This window comes from Apiospora aurea (assembly GCF_038362705.1).
Source record: "Apiospora aurea strain CBS 24483 chromosome Unknown utg000001l_segment0_segment0, whole genome shotgun sequence".
NCBI classification, from domain to species: domain Eukaryota; kingdom Fungi; phylum Ascomycota; class Sordariomycetes; order Amphisphaeriales; family Apiosporaceae; genus Apiospora; species Apiospora aurea.
In genome coordinates this window covers 1,752,597-1,778,632 of record NW_027117388.1, presented here as the reverse complement: position 1 = coordinate 1,778,632, position 26,036 = coordinate 1,752,597, and the positions used below count along the sequence as shown (strand labels likewise).

At 41.1% G+C, this 26,036-nt stretch overlaps 3 protein-coding genes across 3 annotated transcripts; 2 read left to right on the top strand and 1 right to left on the bottom strand.

Moving 5' to 3' along the window:
- Window positions 1-3,777: 3,777 nt before the first annotated feature.
- PG986_000554 (uncharacterized protein) lies at window positions 3,778-4,775 on the top strand (the record flags this gene model as incomplete). Its single annotated transcript, XM_066836776.1, has 2 exons — window positions 3,778-4,024; window positions 4,093-4,775. The coding sequence occupies 2 exons, from the start codon at window positions 3,778-3,780 to the stop codon at window positions 4,773-4,775; spliced, it is 930 nt and encodes a 309-aa protein (XP_066705669.1).
- An 839-nt stretch (window positions 4,776-5,614) lies between these two features.
- Window positions 5,615-7,438, bottom strand: PG986_000553 (uncharacterized protein; the record flags this gene model as incomplete). The annotated part of the gene is made up of 3 exons (XM_066836775.1): window positions 5,615-6,076; window positions 6,201-6,538; window positions 6,619-7,438. 3 exons carry the CDS (start codon window positions 7,436-7,438, stop codon window positions 5,615-5,617), a joined length of 1,620 nt encoding a protein of 539 aa, XP_066705668.1.
- Window positions 7,439-9,635: 2,197 nt separating this feature from the next.
- Window positions 9,636-11,138, top strand: PG986_000552 (uncharacterized protein; the record flags this gene model as incomplete). Its single annotated transcript, XM_066836774.1, has 3 exons — window positions 9,636-9,932; window positions 10,131-10,558; window positions 10,661-11,138. The coding sequence occupies 3 exons, from the start codon at window positions 9,636-9,638 to the stop codon at window positions 11,136-11,138; spliced, it is 1,203 nt and encodes a 400-aa protein (XP_066705667.1).
- Window positions 11,139-26,036: the final 14,898 nt, after the last annotated feature.

The window sequence follows — 26,036 nt, the reverse complement described above, 5'->3', positions numbered from 1 at the left end:
CGAGTCAGATAGATATATCGACTACCGGCCTTTGCTATTGAACGGCTACATCTATTATCGTTGTGGTCAATCATGGGGTGTAACGACGGCCCTGACGTAGGCTGCGCAAGCTGCGATGTTTTGTGGGGTACGACTTGTATCAGCTTAGGGCTGAGCGAACTGCAGAGAGCCACGAGCTTGGCTTTGATGTTTCCCTGGACGGCAGTGTCAGCACACGGGGAAATGACGATAACACGATTGGCAATGATGTTCTGCCGTGCACGCCCTCGCATGGCACGATAATGTTCCTTTTTCGCAGTCTTGTCGCGTTTAAAGTGGCCCTTCTCCTTCCCCCGTCTGTCGAAAGTAGAAACTGCAAATCCGTTTTGCGCATGGCTGGGCATTCGTTGCACGCACTTCATGCCTGCTGCCGTTTATCAATGCCATTTGGCACTCCCAAACACGAAAAATACGCTTCTACAGTGGGTTCACGACCCTAAACTTAGCGAGTCTGGGGTGCCGCTGGTGGCATGGGTGCGACCTTGGCCTGCCAGGCTAGCGTCTATCAGTGGGCAGAAAGTCAAATAATTCCCCTAAATTGGCTTGAAACGGCTTGTCAAGCGGGTTCCCCTGGTTGACGACGATTGATGGCCACTGCTGCTGGACTGCACCGCCATATGCTCTCTCATTGCAGAAGTCTAGAAGTCTTCAGCGTTGAAACGCTCAGGGTGGCAGCTTGTTGACTTTCATGGTTCAACCCAGCCGGAGCCTAGTCGATTCCGAGCGCGCACAGGTTTGACTCCCAGACACGATCAACACATCACTTTGTTAATCAATAGGCGATCACAGGATTTGGCTGTCGGCACGGCACTTCTGTACGGGTAAGTTCATGTCAGATCACTATGAACTGATTTCCATGTTTGTCAGGTCTTGGGGAACAAGCGCGTCCTCCCGCTGGATCTGCCACTTTGTTTTTCGTACCGAATAGCGTTAGAAGTTTGTCTCTGACAGAGACGTGAGGATCTCTCGGGCTCCACTGCCAGTCCCGGCTATCGCTCATCACCAAGGCTCTCGATAACTTTCCAGTGGCTTGCTACTACTATCTTTACGAATATTAGTTAACGTATCGGATGATATTCAATCGAAATGCTTCAATAGCATGTCAGCGTATTTCACTTCGCATGGCCCAGAGTCAAACATACCAACCCAGTATACATGTCGTAAGTTGTACATTATGCCAAGCTAAACAGAGAACGAAATCTACAGCACTAGTTCGGTTTCGCATGGGCGTGTATGCAAGAAGTACGGAGTAGGAAACCCAAGAAACATGAAAGCATCTGCGAGTCGAATGAGATCTTTGAGGATGCCGATTGATTGCGGCGGCCACGCGAACAGTCTCGTGCCACTGGGTCTAACAAACCTTCGATTTGTCAAGAAATCATCCGCCATATCAAACACCAACCTCGACAAGCTTACTTTTTGCCGCGGTGGGGGTGTTTTCTTCGTCGGTTGGGTGGAGTTGATGGATCGATCATACGTCTGTCCTCATAACTGCCGGCATGATGATGCATCACCAGCATCAGCCCGGGTATCGCGCGTTCCTTATCCGCAAAAGGCTTTCTCCGCGACGGGGTAATTGCTCTGGACTCACACAGACTACGGCCGTCGACGTATGCAGGCCTGCGATTTAGCCAGAAAGGCCTGGCTTGTATACTGGTTGTCGTTGTAGCTCACACCTACCCCATCGAGAACCGACGTTCACCTAGTTGAAGCATCACAAGAACATACAAGAAAGCCGTATCGTGGATGTCACATTTTGACTACACACAGTGCTCGTCGTAAATCTGACCATGGGCATAGCTATGGTACCCTTGGGTTAGCCACCTTTACGCACGCATCTGTCTATGTCGCAACCCCAGCACCATGTTAGTCGAACCCAGCTTGAACCCTTTCGGGTTGTTTGCTAGGAAGAAGTAGAAGTAGCAGGTGAATCGATCCTGGAGGCCGGGTCTCGGGAGCTAGGACGAGGGTTGACATGGTCCAGATGCAAAACCGACCAACGATGGGTATTACCTAAGTAAACAGTTGTGCCAGGGCACTTCCAACAACCGGTCTGGCCAAAGACTTAAATAAGTAAGCAGTGCTACATGTACCATAGCTATACATACAGATCTAGAGCGTTTCGGCGCTTCAATCGCCAAACCAACCGTTATGCAGCAGGCGCATATTTTGCGCCCAAGTGGGTGGGTATGTATGGATTGGTGTGTTGACTTGCGCGCGCCTGTGATACCATTGCTACCAAACGGTGGCGATTCTTCCACACCTGAGTGGATATCGCTATTCTAAAACCCATTGTATACTTACAAAGCATAACATAGCATACGTTGAATATCCGTAATAATGATGAGGATGATTTCTGCTTTTCTAGCGACCTGACCATCTAGAAGAGTTGTGGTCTTCGCTTTGTGCTTTGTGCTTTGTGCTTTGCGGTGCTGAGGATTTAGCCTTGGGTTTTGCCATGGGAAACCCGCTAGCTGAGGTCTCAGCGCCCCAGCCAGTGCTAGCATGGTTGAAACAGCGCTTCGACAGGGCTGTTAGGCTGTTCCGTCTCCGACCCCATAGCAAAGCACTGCCAGGACCTGCCCAACGCTGCCTCAACTCAAGTGGTTCAGATCTCGAAGACTAAGAAACCGTGATATTGCACATCATTCAATTCTTACCCGGCACCTGGCCAAGCTTCAACGTCTAGGAAGGATTTGGGGCAATGCGATTCAGCTATTTGTTGATCCCGGCATCACACCCATTACATTGGAAAGGAAAATCAAGCGACATGAGGACAGTCTGCATTATCAGACCCAGTTTCGTGAGGGCTCTGTTCTCTGGGCCAATATTCGGACCCATATCCCAAGACCCCCCTCATTTGCAGGGCCCTCTCGTGCCTCTCTAGGCCCTGACGACGGACGCAAAACCACCCTGTCTGCGGCTGTGCGTTTTTGGCGCCTTCCAATCTTTCAACTTTCCTTCTCTCTCTCTCTTCTTGTTTTCCGAAGGATGCAAATGCTTACGAGCAGAACCAACTGCATGGCCCTATGTTTCATCATCGCGACGACTTCGTGGCTAAGGGCAAATTCCCCCTGGGCCATCCTTTGGGGCCAATACCGACCGATTGAGGACCCGATCGGCGGCTAGCTGTCAGCACTAGGCAAAATGAAAGCTGGCTTGGGTGGAATTTCTGCCTTCGCTTTGGCTGCTGCGCCGCACAACTGCAGGACGTCCACGCGGCATCACTTGCCTTCTCCCAAGGTCGCTGACCACGATTGCAATGAGCCTTTGCGAGCAGAAAGAGTTGTCAAGATGGGAGGAACCGCTTCATCACGAGGGATGATCGAGTCTTTATGACGTTGCGACAGCCGCACCAGCTTGAGGCAACCAGGCAGACATGATTGGGGGCTGTTGTCGCGATGGAACCAACAGCCTGGACACGGTCGCCAGCAGCATGCAGGCGACCATCCTGGGCGGCAAAGCAGCCATACAAACCCATGTCGTAAATGGTCCGAGAGTTCCACTGCAGCATCTATTCACCAGGCTATACACCTGAAGACAATGCCCCAGGGTTGCGTGCATTACGTTGCTCTCTCTGTCTGTCTCTCTCTTCCCTCTCTCTCTGTTCAGTGCTGCCGTGAAGCATCCGCGCTCTCACTGTTACTGCGTTTCACTTATCTTGCTCCCTTTTGCAACGTCGACCGGGCGCGTTATGATATCCTCTGGCTGACTTGACTTGGATTGAGTATCGCCATCATGCGCGCCTCCCTCTTTTTCACCTTTTGGCTATGGCTACCGTACGCCATGGCTGTGATGAACTTCATTAACCCTCCGAGATATGGATCCATGCGCGACTACCGGTCCAATAGCGAATACCCCATTGGATATAATCTTTCGATATCATGGACACCCGGCGTCGAAGGCCGAAAAGCGTCGCTGCAGCTGTATCAAGTAAACTTGACATCAGGTAGCATCTTTTTCGGTGAAGCAGAAACCATTATCCGTATGTCTCCCCTTGGCTACTGCTACCAATCTTGACGCCTCTTTGCTGACCTGCTGCCGTGTTATCAGAGGGCATGGTCGACTTGACTTCTTGGAGATGGCAAGTGTCTACCGGCAAAGACCTCGGTGTATCGAACATGTTCCAGCTCGCGCTCTGGGACGAAAGCAAAGACACATACGATGATTGGTGCCACTACTTCAACATCACCACCGCCGGCGACTCGGATGCGATTCCCTCGGGCGCGACGGCGGCCGGGACACCAGCGCCAACGGCGGCCACGCCCCCGAACCGACCGGATGAGGGTCCACCCACCGAGGCCGCGACATCGACCTCTGGCTCCGAAAAGGAGCAGAAGAAGGACTGGACCGGCATGAGCACCGGCGCCAAGATCACGATGGGCGTCATCCTACCGATCGTTGCCATGAGCGGGTTTCTGGTAGGCTGGTGCGTGCTAGGGCGACAGAAGAAGAAGCGACAGAAAAAAGAGGCGGCGGCCACCGCAGCGGCAGCGACCGAGAGCGCGCAGTGGCAGTCTATACCGAAGTACGCACCGGAGCCGGACCAGCAATGGCCGCAACAGGATCAGTGGGCGCAGCAAAATCAATGGCAGCAACCACCATCCCAAAACCAATGGCCACCTCAGGAGCTCCCCACACACGAGAGGCACCTCATCGACGACTCACCACGGGAGACGGCACACGAGATGCCAAATACTACGCTATATGAATTGCCTGGCACAGTGCACCGCTGATTAAACATTTTATTATATAATACCCAACGAAACTTCATGAAGAGACGACGAGTTCGCAGCTTTTGCTTGGACATATTCCATCGCATGTGTTTAACGACGAGAATGTCTACGAACGTGACCCATCAGCAGGTGCACACCCACCCCGATAGATGAATGTCAGATGCATCAATTCAAGGACGGACTTGAGAAACGCCCTCGACGCTGTCGCATTCTGGCGACGCCACTTGCGACAAAGAGCACATCGAGTCGCGCCTGAGAATTTATCTGCGCCACTCCAGGATTGATGTCGCGCGTAGCTTATGCGTGGTGTTCGCTGGGCTTAGCTCTTCCATCCGACCAGCATTGTCCATGGACTCTCACTGCACCGTCCCTACCCTATCGGATTGTCATTCTTTCGCTTTGATCCCAATAGAACGGGTCTTGCGTTTAGGAACCATGCTTCTAGAAACGGTTTTATGACTGTCACTGTATCTTGGGCGAGGTTACAGTCGATATGGGGTGTCAGGCCACAATCGCCAACAGCTCCCTGGAAAGCATGAAGTAATCGGCAGTTTCGAAACACAGACGGTCCCAAATATCGGACGCAACCCAAGCGACACTTGGCGGCTGGATCTTAATGGTAAATGGATGATGGGATGGGCTGAGCATATATGGTAGCTCTATTATGTATGTACAGAATAATGGCACGCTCATTGCCGATTTCAACATGTCATGGCGCGTTGCTTATATACAATGCAATGTCGCGGGGAACATTGACATCCCCTACCGTGATACGCACATACTTGTTGGGATAATCACAACCTATGCCCCGACAGGGGCAAAGTCGCGACCGCATGTTATTAAGAAGTCTGCGCAATGACGAAATCGCGAATCTTGACATTGGGCCCGGGCCAGTTCTTCCTGGCCCAGCCAAACCACATCCCCAGCGTGAAAATGAGGACGAACCCGACCATGGGCGCGCAGTAGTTCATGCCCGCCGCGTCGACGGGCGTGCTATGCGGGAACGGCAGCCAGACCATGATGTAGAGCGTGTAGACGAGCGCGAAGCAGTTGATGGCGAGCCCGAACCGGCCCAGGTTCCAACTGCCGAGCTTGAGCCCGCCCCCTTCCTGGTCGAAGCGCGCCGAGATGATGCTGACGAGGCAGATGGCGTAGCTGAAGTACAGGGCCCAGCAGGTCAGGCCCGTGATGGCGCCGAAGACGATGAAGGTCGTGCCGCCGATGTTGAGCAGGCACAGCAGGCTGACGAGGACGACGGTGAGGCAGAGGGCGCGGGCGGGGACGCGGAGTTTGGGGTCGATCTGAAAAAGGGGGCAGAGGTTAGCAAGAGCAAGCCAGACACTAGGGGATACTGCGCATCCGCCGCATATGTCACAGATTATGGGAGGTCACCACTGCCACAGGACATAGTCAAGCAAGACTTACGTAAGAGAAGTAAATCGGTAACCCCCCGTCACGTGACCAAGCCCACGTCAGTCTCGAGACCGACGCGATGCTGGCCAAGTTGCTGGCGATGCCGTTGAACCAGTAGAGCGAGTACAGGGCCGTGGTGGCGCGCTCGGACCGGACGGTGCGCATGATGACGTGGATTAGGGGCATAGAGGCGCTCATGACCTCGTCGACGGGGCCCATGGCAATCAGGAAGACGGAGATGTAGACCAGGCCCATCAGGCTGTTCATGAAGATGGACCAGAAGATGGCGCGCGGGACGGCGGACTTGGCGGCTTTGGTCTCTTCGCTCATGTGGATGGCGCTGTCGAAACCTATCATGAAGAGATCACTGTTAGCCACCCAATACCATGTGATGGGGTGTATGTGCGCGAAAATCTCGGGGAAAACGTACCTGTCAAGGCCCAAGTCAAAGTGATCATGCCTAGGTTCCACGACACGCCAGGCTTGTCCACCCAGCCGGAAGCAGTGCTGTCGAGGAAGAGGATGTCGGAGTTGTGCCGAGTCCCCATGACGGGGAAGAGGATAATGAAGACGATGAACATGGCAACGTGGAGCACACCACCCGTCATCTCGACCCAAGGCACGAGCTTGAACGCAAACATGTTGAGCAGACCCTCACCGACACAAAGCCCAATGACCATAACCGACGTATGCCACCCGCCGGGCACATAGTTCGGATGATTAAACGCAATAAGCGCCTCGAGCTGGATGACGACACTATTCGCAATACTCGCCAGCAGCGCGACGTACCCGAACCACGTCGCCCAGCCCTGCAGATAGCACATGAAGCGCCGCACGCGCTTGGGCGCGAGGTGGTAGGTCCAGTGGTACTGCGCGCCGGCGACGGGCTGGAGCGAGGCCATCTCGGCGACGGAGGCGGCCTGGGCCCAGGCGCCCGCGAGGGCGAGGAAGGCGCCGAAGAAGAGGGCGCGCGGCCCGCCGTTGAGCAGGGCCGACGTCATGTTGACGTTCCAGCCCTCCCAGGTGCCCATGTAGGTCAGCGAGAAGGCGAAGAGCTGCGACATGGAGAAGAGGCGGCGCGTCCGCGTCTGGTTGTGCACCGCCTCGTCGACGACGGAGCCGGAGGAGCCGGAGCCATCGCTCTTGTCGTGGGTGGCTTGGACCGTCGTCGAGGAGCTTTCCTTGGTCCTGCCGCCGCCATCGTCCCGGGCCGCCCTCGAGCGCAGCTCGATGAAGTCCTCCTTGTCCATCGTTGATTTCGTCGGGGAGGTGGGAAGACGGGAGACGGAGAAGGAGGAGGAGGATCGGCAACGTCAACCCTTACAAAAATAGAGTTTGGGGAAGGGGAGGGCAAGAAAAGATCAAAGCGAAGTGATACCAAAGGAGACGATCAAACGGAAAGTCTTGGGCCGCGGCGGCGCATGGAAGTTTTCTGTCGTTCCTGCACGCTCGCTGCAACTTCCTGCGACTGTGAGGGGGCGAGTCACGTGGGGGATTGCTGCATAGGCATATTACCACTGCGACAGATGCACTGCTACGCAGGGTATCTTGCGTCCTGTGGTCCCCTGATCATTTCCTGTTCGTGTCCGGCCATGCTATAATTGGCCGTTCGGTGGGTGCAGGTCGGCAGGCCTCATGTCGGCTGTTTCTAAATAGGAAATATGTTCGGCCCTAGAGGGAGAGAGGCAAAGTCTGCACATATTAGTAAGATCGAGACGACCCTGAGTGCGGCACAGCAGCCCCCGGGGGATATCCGGCGATAGGCTCAGGTAAGTTCGCAAACCAGGCAGGGGAACCAGACTGCCTTGCGCTGCGAGGTCAGCGATGTGATTGGGCACGACCGTTACGAAGCAGACGCCTCACGTCCAGAGCCCTGCTCGAACAGACAGTCCGGCGAAATATAACTTGAGTCAATCATGCCTCCAGCCCATGCAAGCTGTACGAGATGGTGCTGGCCATCGTCCCATTGCTGAACTGCCGAGTCTGCTTTGGGGGGGTTTCGCCGATGGGCAAAAGCGGTCTGCAACGTTGCCGTTCGCTGAGGGCTGGCGTCCCCCAATCCCCTCTGGGGGTCGCTCGGCCAATTCGATGATACCCTTGCCAGGACTCTGGGCTGTCGGCTGTCGCTCTTGTCCCATTCTGGCCGTAGCTCAGATGCCTTCGGGGGCCAAATTTCTGGGGCGCCCGGCGACTGAATATATTCGACCCCATAGAAAAGGCGAAAAACCAAAACCCATGAAAACCATAAAAGATGGGTGCCTGGCTGAGGTTCGCTTAGGAACAGCAGATTGCAGATTTGGGCAGCCAGGCTGTGGTTTGCTGCGATTGATGAGATTTGGATTGATCATGCGTGCATTGGCACGATGTTGCGCATACGTACCTGAGTAAGCAAACATCCACCGGTTGAGTTTCTCGGGTCCGCGGCGCGGCGCGCATGGAGGGAAGAAAAGAAACTTTTGACAGGCTACGCTCCCGCTGCGGTCCGCACACCTGCCCAGGGGGCTAGGGGCCAAAGAGGGCGCGGGGGTTGTGGAAATTGCAGCAGGCAGGGCAAAACAAGCAGGGATGGCGCCCGATGATACAATGGGATTGGGCACAGAAGGAGTCTAGGCTCTGCCTGGGCAGGTTTTTTTTTTTTTTTTTTCCGACCTACCGTTGCCATGCACAAAACTAACTGCCTGTCCATGGTAAGTGGTGCGTTAAGTATGTATTTCGGGCATTTGTGCATGTATGCAGGCTGTTGCTGCTGGTAATTGGGCAAGTCGAATAACGAATGGCAAACGTCGGCCCCAGGAAAAAAAAAGTGCCGTTGGTTGGGCGTGCATTAAGAATGACACAATTAAGCCTATGAGTGGACTGTAATGGTCAACGGGCCTGCCAATCACGCCATCAGCCGTACCGAGACACAGTCAGCACTGCCGATTTCCGGCAACTGATACACTTATGCAAGGTGATATTATGTGGCCGGAAGCCCAACCGAGAGGCAGAGCTCCTGCCCAGAGCAGCGCACAAAATGGTCGAGCAACAATGACACCACCCCAGGCACTCACTCTCCTCCCCTGCAAAAAGAGTTACACAGACACAGGCAAAGACACGAGGCACGAGGCGGCGCCCAGACTCCCGGTTGCAAATAGAAAGGCAGACAGACTGGGCATGATGCAAGCAAGGAACGGAAAAGATCCAGGCCTGCATTAACCGATCGGAGGCCAAAGTGATCAGCATAGATTAGGTCGACATGCTCCTCCTCCAAAGACGGTTTTAATGTTTTTGGTTTCCCCATCGCATCTGAACCTTTCCCTTCCCTCCCGCTCGCTCCCCCGATCGAAAAATCCCAACACACACTCCGCCCAGTCTTCCCGATCCCCCTGACCTAGGCTTAGACTTGGACTTGGGCTCGTGAGAGACAGACAGACACAACTCGCGTGGCATGGCTTAATGCCACCAACTATGGAGCAGCCACGCGAGCTGCACGAGTACGAGCCGCTCTACCCCGTCAACGACGACAACCACGCCGCCTACGTCGTCGTCCCCTCGCTCATCTTCTTCGCCTACGCTGTCCTCGCCGTCATCGCCAAGAACGTCCTGCGCTTCAAGTGGACCACCGTCAAGCTTCACGACATCGTCCTGATCGTCAGCACCCTGCTGCTCGTGGCCCAGACGGCATGCGTCGTCCTGTCGTGCGATTCCGGACTCGGGAGCCATCTGGACAACCTTTCCAAAGAGCAAATACGGCGCTTCAACCAGGTAGGGCGGAAGATCTACTATTCACCTACTCTTTCGGGACGCATGTTTTGGTGGATTCCCCTGACAACACATCACTACGTCAGTCGGTAGTTGCTACTGGACAGAACCGTTCCCAAAAAGGGAAAGACCACCGTGACTTAGCTGTGCTGTGGGATCTGATCTGCCTACATACATATTGACTGACATTGACTTGCTTAGCTCACCTTCGCCGCCGATCTCTTGTCCTTGCTCGCGCAGACCTGCGCCAAGATCTCCGTCTCGCTGCTCATTAGCGTCATCTCGAACCAAGCGTACCCTTGGAGCCACAAGCAGACCGTGCACGGCATCAACCAGAACCACCTCTTTGACGCGAACCGATTGCTCTTCTCGCTCATCATCCTCTGCTCCGTCGTGGGCGTCTTCGGTCTGTCGTTGCAGTGCGGCCTGGGCGGCGTGTTGGCTGAGCCGTGGCCGGCCGCCTCTCTCGGTCACTGCTCTTGGGGCGGCGAGGTGTGGATGTTCAATGCCGTGGCGGGCATCATCACGGACTTGGGTCTTTGCGTCTTGCCCATTGCAATGATGTGGAAGGTCCAGACGCGGTCGACGGTCAAGGCCACTGTTACGATTTTGTTCGGGTCACGCATCCTGTAGGTTATTCCAGCTTCCCCTTTTTGACGTTGCGACTTTCGAAGCCCCCTTGACCTAGGCGGCCGCATCATGAGGAATCCTGCTAACCTAACAAACTAAAGGGTACCACTCATTGCGCTCCCCAGCATTGTGCAAGGCCCGCAGGTCACCAACGGCAGCAGCGGCGCCGACGTCACCTGGCTCGCCGTGAACCCGACGGTCTGGCACCAAGTCTCCATCAACCTCTCGGTGCTGACGGCCTGCATCCCGAGCCTCAAGAGCTTCATCGACAGCCTGACGGGCTACACCTCGGGCCTCCGCATCATGCTCCCCTACGAGTACCCGAACGTCTCGAGCGGCAGCCACAACCACGGGGTCCGCTCGGCCATCGCGGCCGTCTACCGCGGCTCGCGGCCCGGCGTGAACACGACGCTGGTCTCGTCGAATCAGGGAGACCAGAACCGGAAACGAGGAGACGGCTGCAACACCAACCCGAGGACCGAAAGCACGCAGGATCTGACCGAGGGCGTTATTCACCGGAGTGACCATGTCTCTGTCACTTTTGAAAGGGCACCAAGCCATTATCCCAAATACAACTAGATCATGGAAAGGAGGTTGGGCACGTTTGGGGCAATTGGATATTTACATAGGTGCAGGGTTTCACGGATGGACGGCTTTACGAATAGGCTTACGGGCCCAAAGATACCAAGGACATATTTTACTGGCCCAATACTCTCGTGTATCATCTATAGTACTAGTATAATACCAACCATTATATCACTATAGTTATCAAAGCAACGTTTAACATCGAGACTGGTGTCCAGATTCGTAAGCAAGCAAGCGTGTTTATTCTGTGCTGTAGCTACCACATTAGTGAGATTTGCCCGGGTCGCCGCATGTCGGTTGCACCCGTCAACGATCCGCGGAGATGCTGAATGCAGACTCCGACGTTTACGCATATCGCATCGCAGCGAAACGCGGGCAGTCTCTTCGACAAGCCTACCTGTTTGCCCACCTGGTTGAGCGATGGCGTCCGCTTGTCCTGTGCGGACTCACGATGCGGACCGTCAATCCGGGTTCGTGATACTGACTGGCTGACTCGTGACAAGAGTATATTCTGCCGTTCCGGCGGGGAACTGCAACGTCCCTAATTGCCTTACCTATCCGGAAACTAAGGGGACAGCCATGATATGCGATCGCGATGGAAGCCGCGGCGGCCATACCCGTCGTTCGTGATGGCTCCAACAACCCCTGGCGTGGTCATGGCTGCCTGCCTAAACCAGTGGCCGTCGTGCCTTGGGTTAGGTAATCTCACGCCATAGCGCAGAGTTACACATGTTCACATCTCGTTCCTTAAACGTTCGATCACTGGCAACGATTCAAATTTAGTCCCGCTGCAGGCAGGTCTCTTTTAGCGTTCCGCGGGATGTACGTTGCAGGTCCCGACCCCTGGAGGACTGTTTTTGCATCCTAGGGTTGTGGATACTTCGGCCGCGCCCCCCTGCGTGTGTCAACCTCGACGCCCCATCTGGTCATTATTGGTGGTAAAATGGAGTGGCGGGTTTGACGCGAGTCACTCGCAAAGTATAAAGTGCAAACCATTGACAGGACGACCGAAATCTTGATTTGACAAAGCCTTGTTTACGCAGGTCCGGTCTGCCGCGGAGGAAGCATAAACGCACTTTTTCTACTTCCTCTTCCGGTAATCTGCTCGGTGCAAATCTTCTGTCCCTGCATGGCGTATAAATTGGCTTGAAATATGGTTGAGGGGGCCAGACAATACTAGCCCCTTAAAAGATCTTTGAGAAAACTCCAAAAGAAGACATCGCTTCATGTATATCCATGCAACACACGACCTAATAATTCCCTGGAATATTTTGAACCTCAACGACCATACTAATAAATCGAGTCTTTCGGGCCACTGCTTTGTTTATACTTTGTCAAGTAGCCGAAACATCATCTCATGACGGCCTTGTCAGGTGGGACCTGAGGACCCAGTTCGTGATCAGGAGTACCCCTTTCGACCTGGCGGAGGTTCTCGCTGCTGCTGCTCATATTTATTTTGTTCGTCGTCGTCATGGGTGATGACATACTAGGGGTGATTTTGCAGGTAGAAGATTGCGCATTAACGACCTCGTCGTTAAAAGTAGCTGCCGAGACCCGGCGTCTGTCGGAGCAGTGAGGTGCAGTATAACGTTGAGGTGATTACAATACGCCGAGCGGGGACGGCCCTTCTGCAGAGAGGTATCCGAGTTCGACTCGTATGCGAGGGGAAACGATGAGGATGAAGGTACTGGTGAGAATATCTGATGATACCGACGCTCTTCCAGCTGGCGAAGACGTCACCACAAAGGCCGCTCTCGATGCTGGTATCCCAGTGGTATGCGATGGCGATGGGGTGGCATAGCGTGAAGATGGCCGAGATGGCTGCCAAAGCCCATAGGAGAGTAGGGCCTGCATGCCGAAGCTGAAGGTAGTCACGAGGGGAGGTCTGCCAGAACACCTCGAGAATCGAGAATTTAGTCCAACTGGTGAAAATGCTGTATGGGTGGCATGGGAAAATGCTGCAGCGGTAGGGCACAATGGAAGGTTCACCTGCTTAGTCACCAGCTTCTTAGGTGCAATTATGTGTAACACTGTAAGGTTAACCTGATTCGACCTTTCTATTAAATCAACCCTGGATGATTCATATGTTACTCTCATGAAACCCTCCCAGCATCTCACTAGACAGTTGAACGAGATCCTCGCGTTAATCGCTCGAGATTATAATATCCGGCCGGCTGAACTAAACCATGAGTGGTCCTACTATGCGTACTTTACCGTGGTGCCCTAAGACTAGCTCGTGTATATTAGAAAAAGAAAACGGTGGAGTGGGATATTAAAAGAGGTTAATATTAGAGGGTGCCGAGATTATATATATTATTTATAAAGTGATAAGCCTAGGGGCTAACTTATTATATGTTATTTAAAGTAAATGTTAAAATATCTAGCTTAAGGGTAATAACTAATACGGTTTAAAGGGGATTACGTGCGCCGTGCGCACGGACTATCTATTTTATTATATAAAAGGGATCTCACGATTCCCTCTCTATTTAAATAGAGTATATATTATAAAGGATTTAAAATATATTATATTATGTATTACTAATTACTATACGTACGTATAAAAGCTATTTAATATTAATTAATAATTATATAAAGTAATTATAAATTAATAAGAATAAAGAGACGATTTCCCGACCGAAACCTATACTTTAATAATTATACTAAGTAGCTTAAAAAAATCCCGTAACCGGGACTTTAAAGGAAAAACGTAATAGCCCTTACCGTACGAAACCCGAACCCTTTTTTCGCCGACGCTTATACGGTTTAAAAAAAACGGTCCGAAATTATATAACGATTTATTACGTTATATATTATTTTATACCCTAATAATCGTTATATAATTAAATAAAACGATATAATAATCGATAATATCCTCCGCTATTATAAAATAATACTTCGCTTTAAACCCGAACCCCGACCGGTTTATATATAAGGAGATTATATAAATTACGAGTATACACGCCCGGGAATCCCGAGCCGCCGTAGATATCGATTAATAGAACGCGGAGCCGAACCTTTTTAATATTACTAAATTAAAAGAGAATAAAAATATATATATAATATACTTCGTATAACGTGGTTTACCACTACGCGACGTATATTACTTAGCGACGCACCTTTTCTACTTCTCGACCCTTTTATATAAATTAATTTAACTATAACGCTTAAAATTAATTAAAACTACTCGTTATCCGATTTTTCGCTTAATTTTATATTTTTTTTTATATATTCGCGCATTATAACCTGTCTCGCCGTAAACACCACAGCGCCTTTTACCTGTCGCCCTTCGTTTTAACGAACCCTTATTTTTACTTTTATTAGGCGTTAAACGCTTTTTTTTTGTCTTTTCGTTTTATAGCTACTAAGATTCTTTAATAATAAAGACTCTTTTAAGCTAGACTCGCGACTTTTTAGCTTTTCGGCGCTTAAAAAGTGCTAAATTAGCCTTTTTTAATATATATATTTTATTATATATAAAGGTTATTTTATAAGTTATTTTAATTATACTCTTCGTTATTTAGTTTATTATATTTAAAATCGGCGTCGGAGAGCTTCCTTAATAAGTAAACACCCTTTTTTTAATATAAATAGAGTACTTAGTTATTTATTAAGGGTTAAACGGCGTTTAAAAGTTATAAGTACTAGCCGTTTTTAAACGGGATAGGTTAAGTATAGGCGTTCGAAAACGCATATTTAACTTATTAATTACCTCGTTAAGATTATAAGGTATTAAACTAGATACGTTAAATCTAAATTTAATATTAACTTCCATAAAAATAATAAAATACGCGGCTTTAAAAGCAATAGAGAACTCGAGCTTAATAATATAGTTTATAAAAGCTTTAATAAATAGCTCCATTTTTTTTAAATAAGTACACTTTAAAGGCGAATAAAATATTATATCGAAAAATTAGAGTAAATGCGATAAATAAAAAAGTATATTAATAATAATAATATCGTTATTCTAATAATATACCTCGAATTCGGCCGAAATATAGATTTTATAGCCGTCGAGAATTAAGAGGCGGTAGCGACTTTTCGTTTACGATTTAATATATTTATCGAAGTATTTAATTTAATTTAAGCTTATTTCGTTATTAATTTAACTATTAAAAATTAATTTAATTACTTAATTACTCGGTAAATCAGTTTCGAGAGACTAGTTTACGAGGTAATATTAACTTTAAACGATTAAAAACGGCGGAATATATTAGCTCTATAAATTAATATATTTAATCGCCGTTACTTATTCCCGATTATTAAACTAAACCGATTTCGCTTTTTTACGCCGCTCGGCGCGTATTACGATAAATATTAACCCGATTATATTTATTATAAAGCCGGTTTCGTCGAAATTCTAAATATTTTTATCGACGATCCCGTATTTCGCCTTTATTTTCGCGATTAATATAAATTAAATAAAAATAACTTTAAAATTTTCGTAAAAAGCCTTTTAATAATCGTACCGACGATTTATTTTAGTTTTTAAGTCCGGGTTATAATCGATAAAGCGCCTAATTTAATACTTACCGACGCGGTCGCCGCCGCGCGACGCGGTAAAAAAATTAGCTATATTTTTTATATTAGCGAAATCGGGAGGTATTTTTTAAATATCTAAGTTAATTATATGTTTACGAAGTACCTCTTTTTTAATTAGATTTATTTTACGTCGTTTTAATCGGATTTCGCGTTTTAAAGTTCGGCCGTAAATTCGATAACGTAAAATTAATTCGGGTATATTATAAGCTTTTATTATTATTTTTTAGTTTATTTAATTCGGTCCGTTTCGTATCGCTTAAATTATTAAAACTATTCGATTTTTTTAAGATTAATTAAGTATTATAGTTATAAAAGTATTACGCGTTAAAATTTAATTATATTAGAATTAAATTAAAGTGTATCGTTAAATAATATACGTCGTATAGTGGTAAACCACGTTAATCTTTTTATAATTACTACGAACTTAAAATATAAGGTACTACTACGGTGCACTTTAAAATAAGCTTTTAGTGGCCTTATTAACTAGAGTGGGGCAAGGGTATATAAGAAATAGCCCGAGCGCTATTTAATTTTTTTTACTTATTTAAATAAGGAAATCGTCCCGGTAAGGCTAAACCTTTTCTTTTTTTCCTTATCTTTTTCGGTTTTTTATAATAAAGTAATAATTTATAGCTTTACCTTTTAAATTATTATAATTATAATATTACCGAAAAAGATTTAATTTATTAAGCTTAAAAAAACCTTACGAATATCCTACCCTTTTAAAAATTAAAACCTAGATTAATCTCGATTAAATAAAGTAATTAATTAAAATAGCCGCCGGCTTAAAAAAACGCGATACGCGCGTAGAATAGGCCCGTAAATCGGTACGTTTTAATATCGATAATATTAACCGCTCCCTCGCGAGCTTAAAAAAGCGTACTGCGCGAAACTCTTTATTAATTAAACGCGTATCCTTCGTTTATTTTAATATAAACCCGATAAACATAGGCAATTAAAACGTTATTACCGGGCGCGAGGACGAAAACTTATTATTTAATATTAAAAGCGACTTAAAATAAAAAGTTACCGCCCCCGAATTATTTTATTAATTATATTAAATCGAAATTAAATATAAACTACGAACGCTTTTCTTTCCCGATAATCTTTTTAACGTTATAAACGAAAATATCAAAAAAAAAAAAAAATTAAACGATTAATTACTATATATAATTCCTATTATAACACTCTCGTAATACCTTTCGTAGCCTTTATTAAGACCGCGAAAACCTAATAGTTTAAACGCGAAGGCTTAATCGTTAAAAACTATTTCGATAAAATATATAAAAAAACCTAACCGCTATTTAAAAGGAGTTTAAACTACGAACTTTCTTTATAATAAGCTTTAAAAATTAAGCCCTTAACTTAATAAAGATTTTTAAGAACTTTAATACTAGCTTAAAAGAGAGCTATATATAGATTACCGTTCTCGGCGAAAAGAATTTAAATAACGATATTAATTAAAAAGATAGTTAAGATAAAAGACTAGATAAAAACGGTAAATTTATTAAAAAAGAGAAAGACTTTATACTAGTCGTTATAAAGAGAGACGAGGAAATTTAGTAATTAAATTAATATATCGTTAATTTCTTAATTTAAAACCGAGGAGTTTCGGTTTAAATAAAAAGGATAACCTATACCGGCGTTACGTCGCTTAATAGCTTTAAGCGAAGCATTAAAATATTCGACCCCTTTTTATTTACTAATAAAAAGAACTTTAAAATTAAGTTCGATTATTAGTTTATAACTTTAAAAAGTAAATTAAAAACGAATACTAATTATTACTTTACTAATAAGAATAAGTATACTTATATTATTAGCCGAGTTAACGGTAAAACCGCTAAAACTTTACACCCCTTCGTTATTAATAAGTAGGATAACCCTTTAATTAAAACTTTTAAAGACCTCCTAAATTACTTATACGAATAATATTATAACTTTAACGTTTATAAAAAAGCCTATAAAGCCTTTTAAAACTTAACTATAAAGCTTAATAATAACTTTTAAACCTTTTAACTTAAATTCGTTAAATTAACTTAATACGCCCGCGTTAAAAAAACGACTATAAACGGGAGTTTAATAATAAATTACTCGCCCGATTAAACAAAAAAATAATTACTAACTATTATAATAATAATATTTCGTTTAATAAATTCTACTTTACTATCTTTTAATATAACTATTAATAAAATCGTAACTACGTTTAACGTAACGGCGTAAAAGAAAAAAATAACGCTAGAATTACCGGAAAAAGTACTAAACAAAGTATTACCCTTAAAACTAATTCCGCCGGTGGCTTCGTTGCCGGATTATTTAAATAAACCGACATTTCCCGTTATATCCCTACCATTAAAATAAAAAGAGTTTTTAATTAAAAGAGTATACTTTAATTATAAAAAAACCGGATATCTTTCCTAAAATTATCCTAATAAAATTTTTTTCGACTAACAACGTATTAAGCGAATTAACGAATTAATAACTTTAATAAAATATAATTTTATTGATTCTAAATTAACCGTTCTATTTAACTCTACCCGTTTAAAAAAGAACTCCGATAACTTAAAAAACTAAATACCTTAAAGAATCTTAACTCCTTTTTAAAAATATTATCCGAGCTAAATATATAAAATATACTTTTTTAATTTCTTATAGACTTATTTTAAAAGGGACCCTCTTACCCTTACCTATATTATAATAAGTAATGGATTATTTATTACTATTATTAATATACTCGTAAACACGGGAGTTAATAAAAAGCTATTTATAAGCGTAAAATTAACCCGTAAAATAATAAAGCGATTAAACCCTTAATAATTAATTAAGTTTTAACTTAAAATTATTAAAGGATATAACGGCAAGTCCTTTTAATTAATTAATATCGCTCTCTTTTTAAACTTTAAAATATAAAGATATAAAACACCTTTTATACTTTTTTTTATAATTAATATAAAGCACGACTTTATTATTAAACGAAAATGGTTTAAGGAATACGACGTTATAATAAATTATCGGAGAAAGCGGCTAGTCTTTTTAGAAAATTAATAGAAAGTTTAAACCCGAAATATCGATATTACGGAGGTAGGATAATTTTTAAAAAAACCCGAGTATAACTATAACGTTATTTAAAAGTAAAAAAAAAAATGTTTATCGAAAATAAATAAAGGCAGGATAGAGCTTTTTTTCCGAAGCCTTAATTTAATTACCGATAGCTTATTATAATAAATAAACCGGAAACCTCGAGCGATAGCCCGTTTTTAAATTAACCTAAGGAATTAAAAATAGTTTTTTAAATTATTATAAAAATAGTCCGATAATATATCGAATAGTTTACTAAGGAATAAAAAATAAATAATTAAAGTTAATTAATATAGGGATTAATATTACCCCGTTACGTTATATTAAAACCGCTTTTAAAAAACCGGTCTAAAAATCCCGAAATTTTTAAAATAAACCGCTAACTTAATAAATTACCACCCCCACGCTTAACTAAAGGATTTTTACCTGGAAGGGGTCGTCCCCCGAAAAACCCCCTTTACGGGCTAAAACGAAATAGCGTAAGATAATATAAATTAAAGCCCGTTAAGGTATAAACTTTAAATATAGGCGGATTTTTTAGCGATATCGGTTTCGACGTTATAAAAATCGTATACTTAAATAATATTAACTAAGTTATCGATTTTAAAAGCGATTTTTTATTAAATAACGAGGAAACCTTAAAATAAAAGGTTAAAAAGGCTATACCCTTTAATTATTATAGGTATTACGATATTTTTAATAAAACTTAATTTAATATTATCGCGCCGTACCGGGGAAGCGTAAGCGATTATCGAATAAACCTAGAAAAGGGAAAGAGCTCCGAGGACTTAAAATTTAGCCTATTTTATAAAATATCCCTCGAGGAATTTAAAGCTTATAAGGAATATATTACTGCCGCTTTAAAAAAGGGTTTTATTATTAGTAATATTATTTCGTAAATAGCGCTTATTTTATTTACATGGAAAGTTAATAGAGGACTTTATTTTTACGTTAATTATTATAAATTAAATATACTTATTAAAAAAGACCGGTATTCGCTGCCGTTAATTAACGAGACCCTTAGCAGGATAATTAAGGCTAAAATATATACTAAAATCGATATCCGCTAAGTATTCTATAAGATTCGTATAAGACTTTAAGATTAAGATTTAACGATATTTCGGACTAGGTATAAATCCTTTAAATACTAAGTTCTCCTTTTTAAATTTATTAATAACCCTATAACGTTTTAATAGTTTATTAACGAGATTTTAATAAAGTACTTAGATTTATTTTATAGCGTTTACCTTAACGATATTTTAATTTACTCGGAAAGCAAGGAAAAGTACGTAGAATATATTAAAAAAGTATTATAAAAACTAAGGGAAATAGGCCTCTAAGCTAATATAAAGAAATGCGAATTTCACGTTATTAAAACTAAATACCTCGGTTTTATAGTGGGTATAAACGGCGTAAAAGTCGATCCCGAGAAAATTAAGGCCGTTAAGGATTAAGACGCTCTTATTAATATTAAAACTATTTAGTTTTTCTTTAAATTCTATAATTACTATTAACGCTTCGTATATAAATATAGCCGCATTATTAAGCCCTTAACGAACCTAACTAGGAAAAGTTTTATTTTCGCGTAAACTAACGAATATTAAAAAGTATTCGAAAAGCTAAAAAAATTACTCCTAAAGGCGCCCGTATTAGTATACTTTTTTTACGATAAAAAAACCCGAGTCGAGACCGATATATCGGATAGTATCCTAATTAGCGTTTTATTTTAAAGGGAAGGACTTAATAATAAATAATATCCCGTATATTTTTACTTCGAAACGATATAAAGAGCCGAGTATAATTACTTTATTTAAAATAAAGAAATATTAATAATAGTAAAAGCGTTTAAATATTAAAAAGCGGAACTAATAAGATTATAACGATCTTAATTACTTCTCGTAATTATTAATTACGAAATACTTTAATATTTCGATATTAAACGATTATTTAATATAAAATAAGCGGCTTAAACCGATACGTTATTATAGTATAATTTTATAATTACTTATAAACCGGGGAGAAAAAACGTTCTCGTTAATATATTTTTAAAAAAACGGGTAATCTTAAAACTTAAAAGGATAAAAAGGACGCTTAATAAATTATAACTTTATTTAAATTAGCCTCTTTAAACGTTATTTAAGCTTTAAAGGAAGCGCGTTACCCGATTAAAAAGAAAGCGAGCTCTTAATTATACTTAATTAAAAAGTTACTTAAACGCTTTAAATATAAACTTATCGATACCCTTTTATACGAAAATGTTATATATTCGAGGTTAAAGATATATAAATAAAAAGCCTAAGAAAATAAAATATAAAAATAAACTATTAACGGACGGTTTATCCTATTTTAAAGCCGCCTTATTATGCCCGACGAAGGTAATTTTTAAACCCGTGTAATCGATAAGGTTTACTCTCGGACCCTTATAATATACCTAGGAAGGAATAAAATTAAGCGGCTAGTATAAATAAAATATTAATAGTTAAGATTAAGTAAAGATTACGATATATTCGTAGTTAACTATATAAAATATAGACCGAGCAAGGTTTCCCGCGATAAAATACTAGGCTTTTTATACTTATTATTAATTCTATTATAATCTTAAGACGCTATCGCGGTAAATTTTAAAATAATGCTTAAAAGTAAAAAGAGGAACGATAATATTATATTAATAGTTAATAAATTAAAGAAGCGAATATAAAATATCGCTTACCGGATAATTATTACCGTAATCGAAATAATTTAATTATATTACGAAGGATTATATTAAATATATAATTACCTTTTAATAATAATTTTAAACCGAGGACCGTAATTTACCTCCGCTTTTATAAATAAGGTATTAAAAATCCTAGGAATTAAATAAAAACTATCCTCGGTAGGTTATTTTTAAACGGCGGGATAAGCCGAAATAGCAATTTAATACTTTAAATAAAGGTTATAAATGTTTACTAACTATTTTTAAAATAATTAGAACGAAGCTTTACCGGCTATAAATACCGCCTAGGTTACGTTACCCTAAGATTTAATAGGGTACTCCTTTTACGAGATCGAAATAAGGTTCCCTATAAAATCTACCTAAGATTAAAAGGCTAAAATTAAAAATATAATAAACTTAAAGGAACGCGAAAAACTTAATCGAATAACCGCATAGAATTAAATAAAGCGAATCGTTAATTACTATAAAGTAGCTAAAGGAAATATAGCTAAAGCTTAATAAAGAATATATAATTAAAAAAATAAATATCGACGGTAATTAGATTTCGATGTCGGGGATCGGGTATTTATTATTAAAAAAACCTAGTTTTCTATAAAGCTTACCGATAAGCTCGATTATCCTCTAACCCGATAATACTATAAAATCGAACGAAAAATCGGTTATTTATATCTACTAAAAGTCTTAAAAGGATAAATAAGTTTTAAAGTTTTTTATATAAACCGACTTAAAAAATACCCGAATAACCCCTTAGTCGAATAAGCGGCACGAAACCCTAACGGCAAAGTAATTAAATTAGGCGAAGAAAAAGAATAAGAGGTATACCGTATTATTAACTTAAAGATTTATTATCGGAAATTATAATATTAAATCGAATAGAAAGAATAGGATCCCGATTTAACCTAATATCTTATAAAGAACTTTAAAAATATAACTAAGTAATTATAAATTTACTACGAGTAAAATCCCGAAACTTTTAATCCCTCGATACATTTATAATACTAATTATAAGCGGCCGAAAATAATACGTTTAACGAGCTATATAAAAATAATAATAAACCGGCCGCCCCCGAGAAAAAAAACGGTATAACGAAAGGGTTAAAAAAGATAATAATTTAAATAAAGGAATAAATTTAAGTAATTATAGTACTAAATTTTTATTTAATATATCTCGGGACGAACTATTTTAAAAAGGGGGGTAATATTACGGCGCACTTTAAAATAAGCTTTTAATAGCTTTATTAATTAAAATAAGGCAAGGGTATGCGAGAAATAGCCTAAGCGCTACTTAACTTTTTTTACTTATTTAAATAAGGAAATCGTTCCGGTAAAGCTAAACCTTTTCTTTTTTTCCCTATTTTTTTCGGTTTTCTATAATAAAGCAATAATTTATAACCTTACCTCTCGAATTACTATAACTATAACAGGTACTATATTCGAAAAATAAATCTTTTCTAACTTTAAAGAGTGAACCGAACCGTACTTTAAACTAATAAACTAAGGGTATATAAAAAGATATTTTCTATATATCGAAACCTACGGGGTAACGACCCTAGCGAGTAAAACGATAATCGGACGGTTCGTACGCCTTATAAACTAATATCGTGCGGAAGAAGACCTCCTACAGTAATTAATGGTATTTTTAATACCGGAGGCATAATAAACGCTAACTGCACGAAACCTTAGGGAATATTTAACCGTACCGGTTAAAAATAAATTAATAACGTAATCCACGGTTTAATTAAACACACGGTTTAATTAAACACTTTTTTTAATTCCGTATAACTTATATTTTATACCTTATACTATTATTACCCATAATAATAAATTAATAAAAAAGGATAATATATAATTAGCGTTTTAAACGCTTTAAAAAAACCTTAAATTATGCGTACGAATCGTAACGTAAATATATAATATTCTTTATATAATTTTACGTTATCGGCGTCGCGGTAATATTTTACGACGAAATACGTAGTCGTTAACGTAAAAATTTACGAATTCCGAAAAGTAATTAATCGTATAATATATAATTAATTTAAATTCGCGATTATTTCCGCCTCGAATAAATAGTATTAAAAATATAGCGAATCGATTACTTAATCTACGTAACGCGGAATATATTAATATTAACTAAGCCTTTAACTTCGTATAATAATAATTAAATCTCCGGACACGTTTTAACCGAAAAATCGATTATTAAAAAGTCCTTTATAAAAATCCCGACGCGTATCACGCATAATTTACTTTTATACGGAATATAATTAATAAATTTAAAATTTAAAAAAATATATATATAATTTCAACGAAACCGGGTTTTTTTATAAACTAAATCTCGTTTAAAATAATCGTAATTACCTCCGATTAATATAAAAAGCCTAAAGTAATATAATAAAAAAACCGGGAATAGGTTATAGTAATACAGGGTATCGAATTACACGGTTACGTTATCCCTCCGTATATTATTTTTACCGAAAAAACGTACTTTTCTTCCTAATACGAAAATAGCCTATTACCGAAAAACTAAATAATCGTAATTATTAAAAATAATTAAACTATAAATAAAAAAAGCGAAGATTAAATTTAATATTTCGATAAATACACGAAGTTTCGTACGAAGGGTACTTACCGCTTATTAATCTTTAATAGCTATAAAAACTAATACTCGATAGCTTTTAAGTTTTACTATAAAAAATACTCGATTATTACACTCTATATACCTTTTTATTCGTCGTATAAGCTTTAACCTCTTAATATCGGCTATTTTTATACGTTAAAAAAGGCGTACGGAAAAAAAATTAAAAATCTTATACGGGCGTATATTACTTATATTTTAAAGGAGGACTTCTTACTAACGTTTTTAAAAGCGTTTTAAGCGATTTTCACCGTTTTAAATATATAAAGAGGTTTTCGAGGGACCGGATTCGTCCCGTATAATCCGGAATATATTATTTTATAATTAAATATAAAACTACGTACTCTAATACCTCCGGGGACGTCTTTCGGCCTACTTATTTTTTAAGAATTAAAAACTTTAAATAACCCGATTAAGGCTTAATTTTAAACCGAATACGTTTAAAACCGTATTATACGGCATTAAAATAGCTCTTTAACATCGATTTTAATTAAACTTAACTAGATTACGAAAAGTATAACGTAAGTAATATACCGGCTCGCTGTTTTAAAGGGTAAAGTAACCGTATTATAAAAAATAAATAAAATACTTAACCGGCGCCGCCGTACGAAAAAAAAAACGGCTATAAAATAAAGGATTACTTCGTATATAAGCTAAAAAAAACCTACAGTTTTAAAGGAACGTTAATAAATAATTATAGAATAAATCGCGTTAAAGTAATAGTTATATAGAAAAGCTTAAAACGCGCCCGCGACGCTATAAAATTTATAAAAAGCCCGGGTATAATACGCGTACCTATTAAAATAATATAAAAGTATTTAAAAAAAGGATTCCGATTAATTTTAATATATTAAATACGTTATAGTAAAATTAATTTATATTTCGTTATACGAGGCCTTAAAAAGTATTTAATTAAACCGTGTGTTTAATTAAACCGTAAATTACGTTAAACCGTACGAGATAATAAATAAACACCCCTCGATTTATACCGGTAACGGATCTTAGATTACTTAAAATCTATATTAATTAATTTATATATACCTACCCGGCCTTTAACCGCGACGTTATACTCGATTTATTTATACGAGCCTCGATACTCCCGTATAATACGATATATAATATCCTACCGATATATTTAATACGGAGTAAAATAATCGAAAGTCGCGAGGTTATTACTTTTTAAAAAGTATACCGAAAAAAATAAATATATACCGGCCGACTATATAATATCCTCGCGAATAAAATATAAATGTTTATTAATTAATACCGCCGGTATAGTTTCTTTAAAAGGAACTATTATACACTCTTTTAAAACGTATTTATTAACTATACGAAACAGTATTATTTTTATTATATCGGACCTAAAAAAGAATAAAACGAAATATATTACCTTTTAAATATTTATTTTAATATAAAAATAAACTATAACTAATACTATATAAATTAAACGGGAATAACTTTTATATAAATAAAAAAGGAAAACCCGGAGAAAACATAATACGAAGTTTTAAATATACTTTTAAATAAACTCTAGCTCGTATAATAAACCCTCAGTAAAAATTTTTAAAAAAGGTTTAACTCCGGACCTCCGTTATACGAATATACCGTGAAATCCTTAAGTTAAAACCGGCCCTTATTTATTAAAAACTAACGTACGAAAGATTATTTTTAAACCTTCGAGCGTTTATAACCGCCGCCCTCGACCGAAAAAGATTAATAGGATACTTAATAAATATCCCGTATAACGATTTACTACCGGAAACATTCTTTATTAATCGACGGTATAATCGTATAGGAATTACCCGATAACCGTATAATAATTAATAACTATATAACCGAGGATTACCCCGAAATAATTAAAATTAAGGTATAATAATTATATATTGCTTAAAGGTACTATATAACGCATTAAAATATAATACACGGCTTA